The sequence below is a fragment of the Urocampus carinirostris genome, chromosome 11, assembly GCF_059441175.1.
Source record: "Urocampus carinirostris isolate Australia breed hairy pipefish chromosome 11, RoL_Ucar_1.0, whole genome shotgun sequence".
NCBI classification, from domain to species: Eukaryota; Metazoa; Chordata; class Actinopteri; order Syngnathiformes; family Syngnathidae; genus Urocampus; species Urocampus carinirostris.
This window is the reverse complement of record NC_142359.1, coordinates 25,281,760-25,301,454: the sequence shown is the minus strand read 5'-3', so window position 1 is coordinate 25,301,454 and position 19,695 is coordinate 25,281,760. Positions and strand designations below refer to the sequence as shown.

At 33.9% G+C, this 19,695-nt stretch overlaps 1 protein-coding gene across 2 annotated transcripts; it reads right to left on the bottom strand.

The window, feature by feature from the left end:
- Position 1: 1 nt before the first annotated feature.
- podxl (podocalyxin-like) lies at positions 2-16,400 on the bottom strand. 2 transcript variants are annotated; one of them, XM_088346785.1, is made up of 8 exons: positions 16,064-16,400; positions 8,438-8,989; positions 5,867-6,054; positions 5,744-5,767; positions 4,236-4,368; positions 4,122-4,165; positions 3,931-4,050; positions 2-1,775 (listed from the first exon to the last, which is right to left on the bottom strand). In XM_088346785.1, exons 1-8 carry the CDS (start codon positions 16,104-16,106, stop codon positions 1,575-1,577), a joined length of 1,305 nt encoding a protein of 434 aa, XP_088202911.1. In that variant the 5' UTR covers positions 16,107-16,400; the 3' UTR covers positions 2-1,574. The 2 variants fall into 2 exon arrangements, with proteins under 2 accessions (XP_088202911.1, XP_088202912.1); XM_088346786.1 differs by having other exon boundaries at positions 2-1,772.
- Positions 16,401-19,695: the final 3,295 nt, after the last annotated feature.

Genomic DNA, 19,695 nt, shown 5'->3' with positions numbered 1-19,695 from the left:
CTTTTTGAGTGTATTCTTGCCTTTTATTTTGAAAGAACGGTGACATATTCCAGTGTGTTAGACCTCCTGTTGTTTGTCTTTCAGCAAACCGATCATAAATACTCGATACATAGGTACAAATATTGACATATTGCGGTGGAACAAAATGAACAAAAAAAAAACACAAATTTTCCCTTTTTTCTTTGTATATACCCTGTTTTTAGGCCCCGGTATGTAATATTTGACCACTAGATGGAACTATTATGTCCAATGCGAACAAAAACTAGTGCCAAGAGCACAGTATAGCAGCAAGATGCCAAACAAACAAGGCGGCTACTTCTAGGTAGGGAGTCCACCATGTAAAAAAAAATACAAATTTCTCGATCTACGTTTTATTTTGATATATTGAAAAAATTAACATTGGTATGTTCATGTATTTTTGCTTAGTTTTGAAAATAACTTAGTTTTATGAAAAAAGTACTGTAAATGTTATAAAGTATGGCAAATTCTGTAGAAAAGGTGAACAAAAAGTATGGAACTGCACTGCAAAGTAGTAAAAAAATGTTGAGAAGTCGGAAAAAATATTAAAAAGCACAAAAAGTATGAATAGTTACTGAGAAGTAGGAACAAAAATATCAAAGGGCCTGAAAATATACCGTAAGTAAGTTCTGAAAAAGATAAAATACTGAAAACATGAAAAAGTACTGAAAGTATCGATTATTGAAGAGTTCTAAAAACTGTCAAAAAGGTGAAAAAGTACTGAAAATATGAAAAACTACTATAAGATGAGAAAAAAAAATCTAAAAAGTACTGAAAGTATGTCATAAAGTACGAATCGTATGATAACATAAGTAAAAGCAATGCAATAAAAAAAGTCCTGAGAAGTACGAAAAAGTATCTTACAGTATGTAAAAATTGTAAAGTACTGAATTTATGAAAAAGTACTTGGAAGTAATAAAGAAATACTGCAAATAATAAAAGTCATGAAAAGCATGCAGTACTAAAGAGTTCTGAAAAGTATGTGTAAAAACTACACGTATTAAAATGTACTGAAAAGTGTGGGGAAAAAACACTAAATGGTATGCTAATATACACAAAGTGGTTAGCAATTCGTCTAACATGCGAAAGGTCACCGGTTCAAGACCAGGTGAGCACATGTTGGCCTGGAGAGGGACTGGCGCCAGTCTGTATTTCCCCAAGACACACCAGAGGAAATGGCGCACCTATGACCCTAGTGGTTAAGGGATACAACCAACCAACCAGGACAAAAAGTAGTGGAGAGCTTGAATAATGGTGGTATGAATACTTTTGCAATACGAACAATATTGAGTGGAAGAAGTCAAAAACATGGAAGTAATGAATGTTTTCATTCCTTCAAAAATATTTGCGTTACTGACGAATAATTTGGTGGAAAACAAGAATCATATAACCCAAATGTTTTTTGCTTCATTTTGTTGAACATTGTGCTGCTCCTTCTTCAGGATTACTGCGGAAGACCTCATATTAGCAGTTCATTGCAGTAGATCAAGGATATATGCCAGTGAGTGAGTATTTTTGGAACTTTTTACGTCTGAATTCAAAAGTGGGCGGGTCCCCTACAGGTGCGTGTCCTCCTCGTCGGGGCCCTCCCCCTTGAGGACGTCCATGGGGACGATCCAAGCGTCGTTGAAGTCGCCGCCATTGAGGGCCGCCGCCTTCTTCTCTTGCATCTCCGCCTCCGTCACCTCCAGGGTGGGGTTGTCGTGGTAACCAGTCTCCGCCCCCGACGACTGCAGGTCCTCTGTCAGGTGATGCTGCTGAGTAAGATGGGAAATACGTTACTCAATCCTTCAATGCCATTGATGACTATACGCATCAAAAGCTCAAAATAAAAAAATGTACTGTATTTTCATGACCATAAGGCGCACATAAAAATCTCTGTTTTTCTTTAAACTGTGCGGCACTCCCTACAGTGCGGTGCGCCATATCATGTAAAGCGGTGGACGTAAGGTTGCGTGCCAACTCGAGACTGAAAGGTCACAGTTTCCAGCCTGGGTTGAGTCATACCTAAGACTTAGGAGATTTTTGGGCACAATCCGATGTTTTTTGACATTGTACTCATTTTCAACAAAATGTGACTCGTATGCTATCTCTGACTTTTAAAGTCTCTTATTTAAATGCCACAAGCTTCCCACTTGTGCAGAAGAGGACACGTGACATCACACGCATTGCATTGTTAGCGGAAGTACTCATGGATGCTAACGCTGTAGCGTATAGAGCAGGGGTGGCCAACCCGGTCCTCAAGAGCCGCATGTCCTGCATGTTTTTGGAGTTTCTGTGTTCAAATACAGGTGATCCCAATCACCTGGGTCATTATCAAGCTCCCGCACAGCTTGCAAACAATCTTAAAATTTGCATCACCTGAGAAACCTCCAAAACATGCAGGACATGCGGCTCTTGAGGACCGGGTTGGCCACCCCTGGTATAGAGCAATTTAAAATGTATTGTGCTACCAGAGACTGAACAGTCATCCCCCCAAATGTTATTTGAATTCAAAACCTCACACTCACACCGTCAAATGCTTTCCGTGTTTCTGTCCGCTATACTGTGTACGCGGAAGATCATTTAAACTGAGCAGACGCCAGAGATGTGCCTAAATTCGACTCCATGCAAAATCTGACTCCCCTTTACACAAACGTGCACTATGCCTGTGACAGATTGTGTATCCGTATAATGTATTTATGAAGGAATATCGATTGCCGTGATCAAAACAAAAAAGCGATCCTAGTTTTAAGTTCTTTAAGGCATGGAAACGTCACCAACACCGCAGCGCTGAGAACCATAATTCACACGAAGTTGAGTCTGATTAAAGCACATCAGCAGCGGCCTCTACAGAGGGCACCCGCGCCCTATCGTGTGTTGCGCCATCTCATGTGTTAAATACCGAAATTAAACCAGCTACAGAGAATGCGCCTTTTAACACGACGCGCCCCATGCTCGCGAAAGTACGGTAGTTCACCCGGCCGTCAAAGAGTGACGGTCAACGTTTGGATGAAGTTCGGGTCATAAACTTGAGAGGTTAACGATGCAGTTTATGTCAGCAAGGGTCATAGACAAGCCGTAGAAATCATGTTTCGCATTCCTAGAATTCCAATATGAATAATGATTGATTTAGGACCTGCCATGCATCCGGCAAAAGAGCAATAAGGCGTTGATTTGTGATTTATCGTATGATTTTGTGGCATTCCTGAAATTCCCAAGTTATTCTAATTGATTTAGGACCTGTCATAAATCGTACAAGAGAGCAATAAGGTGTTGATTTATAACTGCAAGAGTATGCCTTCCGAAATTCCCTAAATATGGATTGACTTGTGGCCTGTCTTCAAACCGTCCAAATCAGTAAAAAAAAAAAAAAAGATGTACGACTGCAATCAAATGCATTTTTGGCTTTCTTAACATTTAAGAAACTCACCATTTATGATGTATTTAGGACTTGTCATATATCAAGCAAAAGAGGAAAAATATGTTGATTTATGACCAACTGTATGCATTTGTGACATTTCTGAAATTCCAGGATTTCCAGTACGAATACGACTGATTGTGACCTGTTAAGAAACTGCAATAATATTATGATGTATGACTAAGTAGATGCAAACCTTACCTTCGTGGATATTGTTTACGAATTCTGATTGATTTATAACCTGTCAAACTGTAATAGTATCGACGTATTAGTCATTACATGCAATCCTAAAATTCCTGGAAATTGTTAATGAATTCTGATTTATGACCTCTCATAAAATTGTCAAAGGAGCAATACACTCATCATGATTTATGACTGTACTCATTGAATTCTTTGACCGTTCAATGCTAATAACTTGTGCGGCCGTCAATTTGAGTAAATGACCTTGTACGGACACTTGTAAAATTTTCTTTGATAACGATGAAGAAAACGATCCGAACGGATTCCGATACCTGGTTGTCGCCGTACGGTTTCCGATGGTGGGAGGCGCAGACGGCCAAGATGACGATCATAATCAGCAGAGCGCCGCACGAGGCCAAAATGGCGATCAGGGTTTTGTTGTCCGTCGATTTCTTCCCAAAGAATCGCAAAAATTTAAACTCGATTCTGTGAATGTATCGGATGATATAGTTATGCAACTCACCTTTGTTATTTCTTCGTAATACTGAGTCGCCAGAGCCGTTTTCACTGAAACGGACACAAATCATTTTCCGATTTTTCTTCTTTTACCGATTTCTTTTTCTGGGGCGCTAGCTACCTTTGCCGTTGATCTCCACGCAATCGAAAACAACTTTTCCTTTATAGTGGCGCCATGTGAGGGTGCAATTCCCATCCCTCAGGTTGCCCATAAGGCGCCGGCACACCTCCACCAGGTCTTTCTCGTCCTCCTTCTGATTTGGAAAAAAGTCAAGCTTAGCTTGCTAATTATCGTAGCAGGCGTTGAAAAAAATTCATGTCGATGTTAACACAGATACAATTGTATTTAACATCAATCCTAAAAATTAATCACTAATTGATTACCAATTAATGTAAAAATTTAAAAAAAGACAAGATTAAAATGTATATATATATATATATATATATATATACTGTATATGTAAAATGAATGCAAAAATTAACATCTAATATCAAACATAAAAATATATTGTAAATTAATTAAATTAAAATTCAAAATTGTAAAAAAAAAAAAAAAAACCTAAGAAACTAATGAAAATGTGAGTTAACACCAATACAATTGGGTTAACCCGCAATCCTAAAAACTATTCACTAATTAATAAATTCAATCGCTAAGTAAAACATATTTTTAAAGAAGGTAAATATGAAATCGTGGACATTAACACCAAAAAAGTTTTTTCAAACATCAATCATTAAGATTCATCACTAATCAATTAAATGCTAATTAACTGCTAATTGAATTAAAATTGAATACAAAGTCAAATAAAATGTTGGAACAAGATTAATACGTAAAGAAATCTTGAAATTTAAATGTAGTTAACTCAAATAAAAATGTGTTAAACATCCTCATAAAAATGGATTACTAATCAGTTAACTGATAATTACTTAATAAAAATTACAAAGTTCAAAAGTGATAGAAAAAGATTAAAAAATGAACGCATCAGCCAATAATGTCAATAATTAATTGAACATGAATTGCTAATTCCATTTAAAACAGTGAATAAGTCAAAAATATGTTGGAACTCCATTTAAAAAAATTAAGGAAAATATAAAAATTTGAATGCGGACGTTAACACCCAAAAAATAGTGTGAAACATCAATCAAAAATGAATCCCAGGCTAATTAATCGCTAGTGTAAAAAGGGAAAAGTCACAAAAATATTGGCCAAGAGATTAAAAAATAAAGATACTAAAACATCAATGCGTAAATTGACAACTATAAAAATGTGTTAAACATCAATCAAAAAATATTCAGTAAACAAATAATCACTAATTAAAATAAATCAAAGTAAGGAAAGTGTTGATAAAGATGAAAGAAATAATGAAAACATGCAAGTTAATACCAAAAAAAGATCTTAAACAGGATTTATAGTTGTATAATTAATGCTGTCCCTTCTCGAGGATTCTTCATTTTCCACATGTTGAGGTTTTTGAGTTTTTCCTTGCCCTCATGTAGGTTTTAGATCAGGGGATGGTGTCGCAATAGTCTGTGGTTTGCTATAATCTGTACAGCCCTTCGAGACTCTTTGTGATCAAGGGCGTCACAAAAAACATGACTATATTTATTGATCATTTGAAGACATTTGCTTACCTCTTCCCCATTGTTCAGCGAGTACTAAACAAAAAAAAAAAGAAACAAAACACGATCTTGTCAGATTCCATTTTCCTTTCGATTAAAAAGATAATAAGAAACACAATTTTCATTTTCGCTTACTGAAAATTTCTTTGGATAATGTCCAGTAGTTGTGGTGGTGATTTTAGAAGACGTGACACTAGGGGGCGTTGTTGTTGTGCTTGCGAAAGGGGGAGCGGTGGAGGGGACGATGGGGTGGCCGCTCGTTGTGAGTTTTCTTGCCTGGGGGGTCACCGAAGTCACTTGGGGGGGCAATGAAGTGCTTTTCGCTAAAAGATAAGATGTTTGGACATTATCTTGGGAGGAAAAGTTGCCCAAATTTGGGTTTGAAAAAATAATGAAAAAAAAAATAATTAAAATAATAATAATAATAATAAAATATATATATATATATATATATATATATATATATATATAATAGATATTAATGAATAAAATATAATTATATCCTAACAGTTTATCTTTGAATATGTAAAATGAATAAATACAAATTTTATTAATTAGAAAAAAGCAAATGAAAACGAAAAACTCGCACAAATAAAACAATATCTATTTGTGAAAAGAAATGGCATTAAAAAAAAAGTCATTTTATATGTTGAAAACGGCAATTAGCTGTATGTTTTCCCTAAACAGAGTGACTTAAAATGGATTAAAACTAAAATAAAAATGTAAATATAAAAACAAAAATATAATCGATGATAAAATAAATGTATAGAGCAAGAACATAAACAATTTCATTCAAAAACTTGAATAAACAATAGAAATCACAAACATTAAAAATTATATAACTAAATATTAAAATAAAAGAATATAAATAACATAAAAAACATGGTTACATTAAAACACCTATCAATACAAAGTATGGAATTTTTTTTTAAAAATACTAAAAGCTATTTTTCTAAAGAAAGGTTTGGACAATAAAATAAGATTAAAATCTAATGTAAAAATAGATAATTATGATAAATATAATTATTAAAAAATAAGGATAGAAAGAAGATGAAAAATACATTTTGAAAAATAAATATATTTGAATTCAAATGACTCATAAAAACCAAGATGAAAATAAAATTCACAAGAATAAATTTTTTTTTTAATCATTATACAGTATAAAGATGATTAAAATCATAATGCTAATAACAAACAATAAAACTGACTTAACACAAATAATAATGATCAATAACTAATAATAAACAAGTATTTTATATGTTGAAAACAATAGTATACTAATTGTTTTTTTTTTCTAAAAAAAAGGAATGGAAAAGGTATTAATTATTAAAAAAAATATAAAAATAAATTATAATTGGAAATATAATTACTTAAAAAATAAACAAATAAAGAAAATTGATTTATAAAATAAATATATTTTACTGCAATTAGAAAAATTATAATAAGAACTAAAATGATACAATGAATAAAATAAAATTAAAAATAGTATTAATAAGGTAAAAATACATTGAACTAAAACAAATAATAATAATAAACACATATAAAACATCAAAATAGAAAATAGTATTAATAACATGAAAAGTTTAATTAAATTAAAACAAATTATAATAAATATGTACATAAAACATTCAGATAAACTATTAATACATAAAAAATGAATTAAAACAAAATATCATATATACTTTAAATATAAACATAAAAAAAATAATATATTTTTTTAAACAAATAATAATAAAGAATATATTAAAAACACATTAAACATATTAACACAAACAAGTTACACTAAGCAGCACGGCGGCGCGGTGGTTAGCGCGTGCACGGCAGAGTCCTGAGGTCATGGGTTTAAATCCAGCTATCAACCTTCCTGTGTGGAGTTTGCATGTTCTCCCCGTGCTTGCTTGGGTTTCGTCCGGGCACTCCGGTTTCCTCCCACATGGCAACCAGGTCAGGGTGTCCCCTGCCCACTGCCCGGAGATGGCTGGGATGGGCTCCAGCACCCCCCGCGAAAGAATTGATGTTTTAATTTAACATAATTTTGTTTCATCTGATTTCTTTATTATTATATGTTTTAACTTAGTTAAACTTCCATCCATCCATCCATTATCTGCGCCGCTTATCCTCAGTATGGTCGCGGGGGTGCTGGAGCCCATCCCAGCTATCTTAGGGCAGTGGGTAGGGGACAACCTCAACTGTTTGCCAGCCAGTCGCAGGGCACACAGGGACAGACAACTCACTCGCTCATTTACACCTAGGGACAATTTGGACCGACCAATTAACCTGACGCGCATATTTTTGGAATGTGGGAGGAAACCCATGCAAGCACTGGGAGAACATCCAAACTCCACACAGGAGGTTCAATCTCATGACCTCAGAACTGTGCCGCACACGCGCTAACCACTGCCGCGCCGTGCTGCCCTAATTTTTTTAAAATTAAAGCAAATAATGTTAAAAAAATTAAATGATTCAAAACCAAGACTGGTATATTTTTGGGGTTGTTTTTTAAAAAAAGAAAATTGTGGATCTTCTTGAAACAATTGAATAATCTTTTGACCTTTTTGACTGTGTTATGACAATGTAGGACAAAGAGGTGAAACATTCTTTTTTAATCTAAGAAGGTATTGGACTTTTTCCCCTTCTTTCTGAGACCATATTTTTATGATCATATTTATGAAAAACAAATTAAAAATTAAAGCGGAAAAATCGTACCTTCCGCTTTGACCTCTGACTGGGTCGTCTCGACGACGGCGTCCGTGAAGAACTGCCAGTTCGCTACTGCACCACCTGTTGACGTTTTGGTCGTCGGCGTTGCCGTGACGACGACGTGTTCAGGGATTTTGCTCGGCGCAAGTGCTTGTGCACCGCCCGTTGTCGGGACCGTCCCCTGGGCATCCGGGGCGACCGTGGCAAATACGGACAAGAGGGGCTCGGTTTTATCGGCGGGCGGCCGCAAGCTGGTGGCGGGCATCACGTCGACCTGACTGCTCGTCGGCGGGTGATGCGGTTGCGTGACCACGGCAACAGTGGTTGCTATGACAATGGAGGGGGAAGAAGCCCGCGGTAAAGTGACGGCCTCCGTGGCTTTACCGCCGTCGATTATCGTAGTAGTCTGTATTTTGTCCGTAATCTGTGACGTGGTTACGCCGGCAGTGGTCAGCCATTTTGTGGGCGCGGCTGTCATGACTGTGGTGGGCGGGTCCTTGGCCACCATCATTTCTGTTGCCGCGGTAACGTCCGAGCACGACGGCTGACATAAGAAACCTGAAAACAACAAAATAAAATATGATAGATTCTATAGTTATAACTTTCTATGCAAGTATTATCCTTAATTAGCTGCATACAATCTAATTAAATAGTAATTACATTAAAAAACGAGCTATTAAGAATTTTTTTACTAGTTTGACCCTTGACCAAATGTAGACTGCACTCAATTAAATACAATCTATTTGAATTATAAATATTATATGTACGTAATTAAATGGGAATCATGTAATTATAAATGAAAAATAAATACATTATGTTTTTAAAATGTCAAAAAAATGTTACAGTAAATGTAATGCCATTAATATTAAAGACGAAGGGGAAAAAATTAAGTCAAGTACATTAATCGAAATAATTTTCCAGGATAATGGAAGCTGTAAAAAATAAATTTAAGACATGTAAAAATTATAAATACAAATATTTAAAGAAAAAGTATTAATTTTAAAAAGTCGGATTTTTTTTCTTAAAAATTTAGGTAAAACAAAAAAAATTAAAATGGGAAAATGTTTAAAAAAAAATTAAAAACAAAAATGACATATTTTAAATAATTCATAAAATACAAGTATAACAAGTACAAGCATGTGAAAACAAAATTCCAAAAAAGACAAAAGACTAAAGTAAAAATTTGGAAAATACATATAAACAATAAAACATTTTTTTAAATATAAAGAAAATATTTAAAATGTAAGAAAATGATTAAAATATAAAGGGAAAAGGAAGTTCTAAAAGGATGTAAAAATAATTGAAAATATAATAAAACAAAAATTAAAACAGTTAATAAAACAAAAATTAAAACAGTTTTTGAAATTTATAGAATTACAATGTAAAACGAATAATGCATATTTTTACAAATTCATAAAATGAAAAGGTAAAAAGTGTGAAACAAAATTGAAAGGAAAAAATTAAGTTCAAAATGGGTTCTGAGAAGGACCCCAAAAATTTAAAACGTAAATAAATTCAGAAGATAAAATCAAAAAATAAATCATTTGAAATTTGAAAAAAATAAAACAGATATAAAATAATCTCGCAATAAGATTAAAATACTCATTTTTTTTGAAAATGTTTAAAAAGAAAGGGAACATAGAAAAGCCGATTTAAAAATCATTTTAAAATTCATAAAATTACTAAGTAAAAACAAATACAAATAAAAGTAGGAATTAATCTAAATAAAATAATGTTTTAAAATGTAAGAGCAAGATTATTTAATGAAGGTTAACATTTAAAAAAAAGAACACTGTGTAAAAATCTTTTTTTAAAATGTTGCTCCAACACAAAAAAACCCCCATTCTTTATTTTGAATGAAAATGAATAAAATCAAAACCCATTTCAACACTTGTCTGGTGGTAATTTAGCACAGAAATGTTCCAATATGAAATAATATTGATGGCTCCTTCCTGTGTCTATTTTTAGGCGTCAGCTCAGGAAGTGGCACACAATCAAGGTGGAAGCGACACACCTACATAACTATTTGTGCCTTTTTGTGTCGTGACCCCCACCCAACCATTGTATTCCACTAAAAATGAGTCATGATTTTGCCGATGATGTCATCGCCTTGCTACCGTTACCTTGGGAAATAACAAGCTTGTTTAATGAAATTGTTTCACTGCATTTCATTGTTTTCAAGTGGCCTGACATATAATTTCAAACACATTTCATTAAATTATCATGCAAGATTTTTTTTCAGCAATTTTCCGGTGTAAATTTTAATTTTTAATTGTTTTTCTAGCTTACAATGTCCCATCGTTTTAAAATAAAAAATATATCATAAAAAAATCGGTATAATACATTATAATACAACAATACACCTTTAATGACTAAAAACAATAAGAAAAAATATGTATGTACAAATGATAATCAATGGATGATAGTAATTATGAAAAGTTTTATATTTATTATTAATAGAAAAATAATAATAAATATAAAATATATGTACAGTACAACTACATATATTGAAATGAATGAGAATGATTATATTGCATAACAACATGATATATATTGAATATACAAATTAAGAGTACATTTAATATACATAAGAATAAATGATGATAATACTCTAAAATAACTCTAAAAATATATATTGTAAAGATAAATAGTACACGATAATAATGAAATATAAATGAATCGAGACAGAGAGAGAAAGCAAAAGAAAGAATGAAAAAGAGAGACAGAGAGAGACAGACCGAGAAAAAGAAATATAGTGAAAGAGAGGCTGGAAGACCTTGAGAGACAGAGCAGGAGAAAGAATGAATGAATGAAAGAGGAAGGGAGAGAGGCCAAGGGAGAGAATAAGAGAATGAAACAGAGGGAGCACAAGAATGAATGAGGGGAGAATGAAAGACGGAGAGAAAAAGAGAGTGAGAGTCAGAAACAAAGATACAGATAAAGAGCAAGACATAAAGAGACCGAGAGAGAGAGTAAAAGAGAGAGAGAGAAAGAGAGAGTTAAAGACTAAGACACAAAGTGAGATACAGATAAAGAGCAAGACCTAAAGAGAATGAGAGAAACAAAGACAGAGGGGGGGAGACTGGGGGGAGAGAATGAAAGGGAGACACAAAGTGAGATGCAGATAAAAAGCAAGACCGAAAGAGAACGAAAGAAAGAGAGAGAGTCGAACAGAGTGAAGATAAAAAGAAAGAATGAAAGACTGAGAAACACACACACAGACACACATAGAGAACAAAACAGACTGAGAGAGAAAGAGACAGAGAGAGGGAGAGTGAAAGAGAGTCAGACACCAAATGAGATACAGATAAAGAGCAGGACCAAAACAATAAAAGACAGGAAGAGAGTCAGACAGAGTGAGTGAAAAGAGAGACAGAGAGGAGATAAAAAGAAAGGATGAAAGACTGAAAGAGAAATACATAGAGAGAACGAAACAGAGACTCAGAGAGAGAGAGAGAGAGGGGTGGTGGTAAAAAAATAGAGAAAAAAAGCAACACAAAGAGAATGAAAGAAAAAAAGAGACACCAAAATAGAGAAAGAGAGAGAGAGACAATGACGGGCAGAAAAAGTATAAAATATAAGTAACAAGAAAAAGAAAGAGAATAAAAATGAGTGACAAAAACAGAGACACTAAGCAGACAGAGAGAAAGACAGAGAGAGTGGTAGAGAAAAGAGGGTGGGAGAGAGAGAGAGAGAGCAGTGGGGAAAAAATAGAGAAAAAGAGCAATACAAAGAGAATGAAAGAAAAGAAAGAGAGAGAGACAATGATGGGCAGAAAAAGAGAGAGTAAAAATGAGTGACAGAAACAGAGGGACTCTAAGCAGACAAAGAGAAAGACAGAGAGAGTGGTAGAGAAAAGAGCGTGAGAGAAAAATAGAGCGAGACGGATAAAAAGAGAGAGAACAAACTATTACAATAAATATAAATACTGTTAAAGTAAATTGTACAAGAAAATATATTAAATACCACAAAATACATTAAATATTAAATACACTCAAAACAATAAAATATAACTACAATAGGAAATATGAATATAATTCCAAAACACTAGTTTGATAATCACATCCTAAAAAAGGAGGATGAGCTGTATTGCAAACCACTTTATCATTTCAATTCTAGTGAGTCCAAATGATTTTTGTGTGTCTCGGGAAGACTCAACTTGTACAAACAAATTGCACTCCTTTTAGTCTGTTTTGTGTTGTTTTGTTCTTTTTGTCAGCCTCGCCAAGGACGGCCTCCATCGACTCTTCACACAAAAACAAGCGCAGGGACAAATCTTGCCGGCGACACCTCACACAAAGAGAGCACCCCCCACGACGGGAGATCATTCGCTGGCAAGAAAAGACGAGAGAACATCCACAACGGCCATAAATTTCACTCGCACGCTCCTTACCCTTGGTAGCACCGCCGCTATGTGTAATTACACTGTAATTACTAGGTCATTACACCATGTTTGTCATCAAAGTCAGTAAGTAAGACAGATAGCTAGGTCAAAGAACGTGTATGAGATAGGTGGACAATTACGCTTTGGTGTGTTTGGAAGAAGGAGGGAGGAGTTGGCATGCCATGATGGAGCAGATTAAAAAACGAAATTAAAAAAAAAAGATAAAAACAAGAAGGACAAGACAAAATAACAAACTAAGTAAACAAAACAAAAAAACAACTAATCTTCTGATTGAAAAAAGGACCATGGAAATGTAAGTAAAAGCTAAACTTCAAGGGAAATGAATAAGGTAATTTGAAAATAAAAACAAAACTATCAAAAAAAATTATTTAAAAAAGGAATAAAGAAGAAGACTTTAAAAAGAAAAACTAATAAAATGTTTCTGTATTCATTCTAAAACTTTTTAACCCTCTTTTTTCCATTTGGCTTTATCTTTAATTACTTTTGGAACTTATTTAACAGTTCCATTTTAAATTTTCATTAATTTGTTTACAGACGCTCCCCTACTTACGACCATTCGACTTGGGTAAAATGGTGGATATGAACATTTTTTTCGGGATGTTGAAAAATATCCGGACATTGCTTTAAGTTAGATTTTGTATTGTGTACACTTTTTTTCTGTGTAGAGGACAGTACTGTGGTGCTTCCTCCCGTTGGTGGCGCTGTGTTAGGTCACCCAGCATCCACACCGAAGAAGAAATCCGGCTTCCTCTTCCTATTTTGTGTGTAAACATTCTTAATTGTATCTCCAGCGCGCTAAGAACTTTGACATTTTTATTGTCTAATATCTCGTGCATCCATTCAATGTGGTTGGTGTTGATTATAAAGAAGAGGCGAGCCGTTTCTTTTGAAATGAAAGTGGAATAAGAAAGATTGATGCGGTTGAGAAAATGGTCAGAACGCTTTATTTCGGCCACTTTTTACCACGGAGGAGGACCTCTCAAAGCGCATCTCCCAAAATTAAATTAAACTTAACTTTATTTATGATTTCAGAGCATTTTATCTTGTGAAATGTTTATTTTTTATTACAAAACAATACACGTTACCTATACAAACCTTAAACATTCAAAATATAGCACTGAAGCAACTTACAAACAAATTCAACGTCCCAATGATTGACCGAAACCTAACTCGTAAAGCAGGCAGCGTCTTTATTTTATGTATGATTTTAAACCTTGTATTTTAATTTCTTATGATATATGTATATATATATATATATATATTAGTATTTTTTGAATTAATTACTTCTTTTTTTTCTGACATATTTTTTTCGATTCAATTTTTTTTCAGGTCCAGAATAGAGGAAAAAATTCCCGGATCACGCCCTCCCTCCTTGGGAACCAGGATGTTGATAGAAAGTGTATCCCCCCCTCCCCTCATTGTTCCTGATTCACTCTCTTCCCCCCCACCCAGTTTCTGGTGGCTGTCTGGCCGGCAAAGACACCCGAGTGGACGTGTCACGACCTCCCGAGCCAAAAGAAGAAGACTGGAGATAGGAAGTCCTGGCCTGGACTGATAAGTGGGGATGCCACCGCTTCCTGGCAGAGACCCCCCAAAATGAAATGTAAAAAAAAAAAAAAACTTCTTATCCCACTCTCTCATCCAAGCCGGTCAGGGAGATAAAGTCCAAGTAAGTTGACACCCGCATCTGAGAACAGGAATCGGCCATTGCATTGCAACCTTTTTTTCTATTTCTTTTTATTTTTTTTATACAAACACTACTGCTCAAAGGTTTGGGGTTACTTAAAAATGTCAATACTTTGATAAGTGCAAAGCATTTTTTAAAAATTAAAATCATCATTTAATGTCTCAACGATGCTTTCTATCTTATTCGCAACTCATTTGTTTACATTTTCAAAAAGAGTGACTTTTCTTTGAAAACACACATTGTCTGGGGGACCCCATACTTTTGAACGGTAGTGTTTATTTTTCATTAATATTTCCTTTTTAGGGAAAGTTGTTTTCTTATGATTATTTTTTTTCAAGTAATTTTAATTTTATTAATTTTGTATTTTTTATCATTTTAATATTTTGGGCCACGGTGCAGGTTGTTTGTATTTATTTTTAGTTGTTTTATATTTTAATTCTATTCACATTGTTATTTCTATTTTGAGTTCTTACATTTTTTATTTGTTCTCGAAATACTTTTTTATTTATTACTTTTACTTTATTTGACTTTTGATTATTTTTGGGTGCTGGGGTGCAATTTTATTTTCGTTTCGATTTTTTTTTTTATTATTATCTTTACTTGGGCTTATCTTTAACAAAATATGAATTTTATTATTTATTATTATTATTTTGGGAGGTTTGGTTTATTTTCATTTATTTTTACTTTTATTCAAAGTTTTTTTTTTTTATTATTTTTGTATATTTTGATTTTTTTTTGTTGCCATTTTTTAAATTGCTGAGGTCGTTTTGTATGTTTTTTGGGGTTATTTCTTTACTTTTACCAAGTTTTTTTCCAATAAATTACAAATTTTATAAGTCTCAGATCTTTTTTTGCTTCTCATTTGTTTTAAAACCCTTTTTCATTTACTTATCTTTACTTTTATTTACTTTTGTATTTTTTCCAATTTCAATATATTTGTAAAAATGTTATTGTATTTATCATTTTAATTACTAATATTTATATTTTTCTCATATTACTCATTCATACTATGACGGTAATAAATATTTAAGTTTGAATTTAAGATTATATATATATATATATATATATTATATATAAATATTATGTATATATAAATAATATTATAAATAATATTATTTATTATTATTTTTTATTATTTTCATTTTTATATATATATTTATATATACATATGAATGTATTGTTATTGTATATATTTTAATTCAGTTACAAAAAGTAAAACGAAACAAAATATTAATTAAACAGCAATTAAGTAGCAAGCATTGTTTATGTTTTTTCAAGAAATTCAAGGGGGTTAGCTGCTTTAATATCCGACTTAAAGCTTCAACTCTCAATTTCTTAAAAAAGAAGTTAAATTTCTATTACATATCATAAGAGACAATCATTTAAAAAACGAATTATGACCTGATGCTCCATATAGTTATTTACAAGTCAATTATTTTCAAAATTTTGGAAAATGTCAAATCAAATATCTTATAAGAGGTCCAATATTTTGCAGAGATTTCCACTTCCTTTTCACAATAAAAGGACTAAAAGTACTCACAAACGGCAATGAGGAGAGGCGTGATCTGGATGGCGGCCTCCATCTTGGTTCCAACTTCTTCTTCGTCTCTTCTTTTTGGACGTAGCGACCATTCGGACTTGTTTGGGATCCGTCCGTCCGTTCGTCCGTCCGTCACGCCTCCTCTGCTCCCATCTCAAGCCCAGAAATGCTTTTGTGGCTCCTTTCAGGGATTTTCAGGGGGTCTTGGGGAGGGGTGGGGGGTTCTGTGGAGGTCTTGAAGTTCTTCCCCGTCTCCTTGACGCTGGCTCCCTCCTTCTTTCTTTCTTTCTCTCCCTTGTTCACTCCTGCTTCAAATTGTGCAGGACGGGGCCTTGGTTCTCGGGCTAAAACGCTTTTGGCGGCCCCCCTCCCTTATCGAGAGCCAATCACAGAGCGGCTTTTTTTAATAGCAAAGGAAACGGTCGAACAATGAGGGCCCGAAATGCAAGGACGAGGGGTGGGGGACAAGGGGGTGGCACTCTTCATCAAAGATCTTTGATTTCAGTTCATCATCAGCCCACTACATGGGGGAGAAATACATATATATAAATTTATATATAATCCAGTGCTACTCAATTATTTTCTGTCATATCCCCCTCAGAAGAAGAAATCCTCTCCCCCAGATCAATCTTTTTCTTTTAAGTGATCATATAATTTCGGTGGGGACAAACCAACGATTGCTCGATATTGGTTGGAACACGTCACCTTTGTCCATTCCAAATCTACGTCTTATCAGTGTATTTGGGTTGTAATATTTTGAAGTGACAGCTTTATTTATTTGGCTTCATGCTGTCTGCTGCCAACATTTCAACACAGCAACCACACCACTTTTTGCTTGTCTTTCTTCGTAGTCGCAGTGAAGTGCTATGTATGCTTCATCAAACTTCCTCATCTTAGGTTTTGGGAGGAGACGTTTGTTTGACGCTTTAACCCTCTCTTCACCTGTCTCATTATCCGGGTTAAATATTTTTCCATGGGGTCATTTGAGGATCTGCTCCACCTCTATTGTACACTTCATACGTAATGCTTATACAGTAATCCCTCGGTTATCGCGGTTAATGGGGACCAAAACCACCCGTGAAAAGTGAAAATCCGCGAACTAGCGACGCCCCTTCAGAAATGCTTTTTTATTTTTATTTTTCATTATTTTTTTATTATTTTTTTTTTTTAGACCCGCAAACGTGGAACCGCGAAGTAGCGAGTTGCCACTGTACTCGGTTGTATATGAACTGCGGACACTTGCAATGAGAGCGCTACTGCGCCCTAGTGTAGGGGAGGTGCAAGTGCTCTGTATTCTTGGAAAATGGAGAAAAATCTATCTAAACTATGTTATAAATCCCTATTTGTATGTGTATATATATATATATATATATATATATATGGCAAAGTAAAACAAATAATGACAAATAAACCAAAAATATAGATTAAAAAAAATTACATAAATGCTTACAATAGATTAGAAATAATTAATACAAGAATATATAATTATCAGAATAAAATCAAAAATTAGGAAATAAAATCACGTTTTAAAAAAGGAAACAAAAATCAAAAGGCAGAATAAACAATACAAATTATAATAAAACTATGAATTATCATAATTTAAAAAAATATGTTTTTTTTAATAAAACACAACATAAAAATAACAGATACATTTATAAAAAACTCAAATGAGATCAGAAAAAATGAACAAAAGTAAATACATAATTATTCAAATAAGAAAATAAACAAGAATGCCTAAATATTAAAATAAAATAATAAAAATTCAAAAAAAGATTAAAAGAAATAAAAACAAGACAATACAAAATAAAAATACTTAAGAAATAAAAATGAAAAAAATGAAACAACGAATAAATATAGAAATATGTATAAATTTAAACATAAAAAATAGAAATGTATTTGAAAAATAATACAATTCAAAATACCTAGTAAAAATGAAAGATTTAAAACAAAAATAGTAGTAAAAAACAAATTAGAAAAAGGGAGTAAGTCTCACTCTGTTAACTTTTAACATTTTTATTTATTTGAGGTTCTAAAGATGACACTCCGCAACGCTAGTGGGCGCCATGAGACAACCATGAGAAAATCATCACATTATTGAAAATTACATGTAGCATCGCTCTTGTCATTATTTTAAAAACTCAAACCCCCCAAAAAACATCAACTTCTCTGTATCCTTTTCATCTTGATCTTTGAAGTTTTTCTTTCTTCTTGCCATTATTAACTAAGCGACGCAGTATCAGGAAACCGCCAGGAAAGCTTCCCACCGCCCTGATCTTATCCCAGCTTATTCGTTTATTCGTTCTTCCCCCCTCTACATGAAGAAGACGGCAATCGCTTCATTATGAAAATGTTAATCTTCACTCTGAAAGGAAAACAAAAGAATCAACATATTTAGTGCCATATTTAGAAGCTTATTTATTCCTCCCCCAGACAAGAAAAAGGTGACACTTTTCTAATATATGTTAATCTTCACCCTGAAAGGAAAAAAACTGAATCAACACATTCAGTGTCACAAAAATATCAAACTTCCATTTCTTAGCTACATTATTCGTTCCTCCAACCCAGACATGAAAAAGACTACGATTGCTTCATTATGAATGTTAATATGTCATAAATGTTATAAAATGAACACATTGACATTGACAGTTTTTTAATTCAAAATGCCATTTATTAACTAGAGAGATGCTTATTTATTCCTCCCCCTACACACAAAAGAGGAAACAATCTCTTCATAATTCTTAATTTTCAATCTTTGCCTGGACTTTTTAACACATTAAATTCCATTGTGGGTTTTAGTTGTGAAACCTCTATTTCTTTCCATATTGGAAGATTACTCATTCCTCCCCCAGACATGAAAAATATGATAATTGCTTTACTATGACTCTTTTTAGCTTGGGGGAAACTTCATTCCCCCCAAAAATTGAGAAAGACCACAACTGCTTCATTTCGAGTGTTAATCTTCACCCTTTAATGAACACATTAGGTGACTTTGACAGTTTTAGATGTCATAAATACATTTCTCAACCAGGGGAAAGCTTATTTATTCCTCCCCCAGACAGGGAAAAGACAACAACCGCTTCATTCTGAGTGTTAATCTTCACCCACATTTTTGAAACACGTTCAAGTGCCATTAACGATTTTGAACCTCAAACCTCCATTTTCAATTGAACTTAAATAAACGTAACCAGGGCGAGGAATGAATAATGGATGGGATCACGCCCGGCCTGCCTGCGCTAGGTACGCTTTCACAACAACATTGATAGGAGAGCTGAGGAGGACCAGACCTTGGGAGGAATTGGAGGGGGAGCGATGAAGACGAAGCAGCATTCTTAGCATGCCGCTGTCATTGTAGCAAGCTAATGAAGGTTTGGTGTGGTAATGGCAAAGAGGTGGGGGGGGCATGATTTTTTAGGAGCCCCCCCAACTCCCTCACATTGGTACTATAAAAAATTCAAAGTATTATCCCATTTCTTTAAAGTACACACTTTAATTCTTTAACCATTAAAAAAACTAATTGTGACCCAATGGGACATCTCATATCATCTTATTAGCTACACCGCTTATCCTCAGTAGGGTCGCGGGGGTGCTTGAGCCCATCCCAGCAATCATCGGGCAGTGGGCAGGGGACACCC

Bases quoted from the DNA above. Each gene is read 5' to 3' on its own strand.
- podxl (XM_088346785.1), bottom strand. From the start codon at position 16,106: ATGGAGGCCGCCATCCAGATCACGCCTCTCCTCATTGCCGTTT. The intron at 5,768-5,866 runs GTAAGCGAAAAT...TTTTTTGTTTAG, and splicing joins ATTATCCAAAGAAATTTTCA to TACTCGCTGAACAATGGGGA. The intron at 4,051-4,121 runs GTGAGTTGCATA...TTCTTTGGGAAG, and splicing joins ATTACGAAGAAATAACAAAG to AAATCGACGGACAACAAAAC.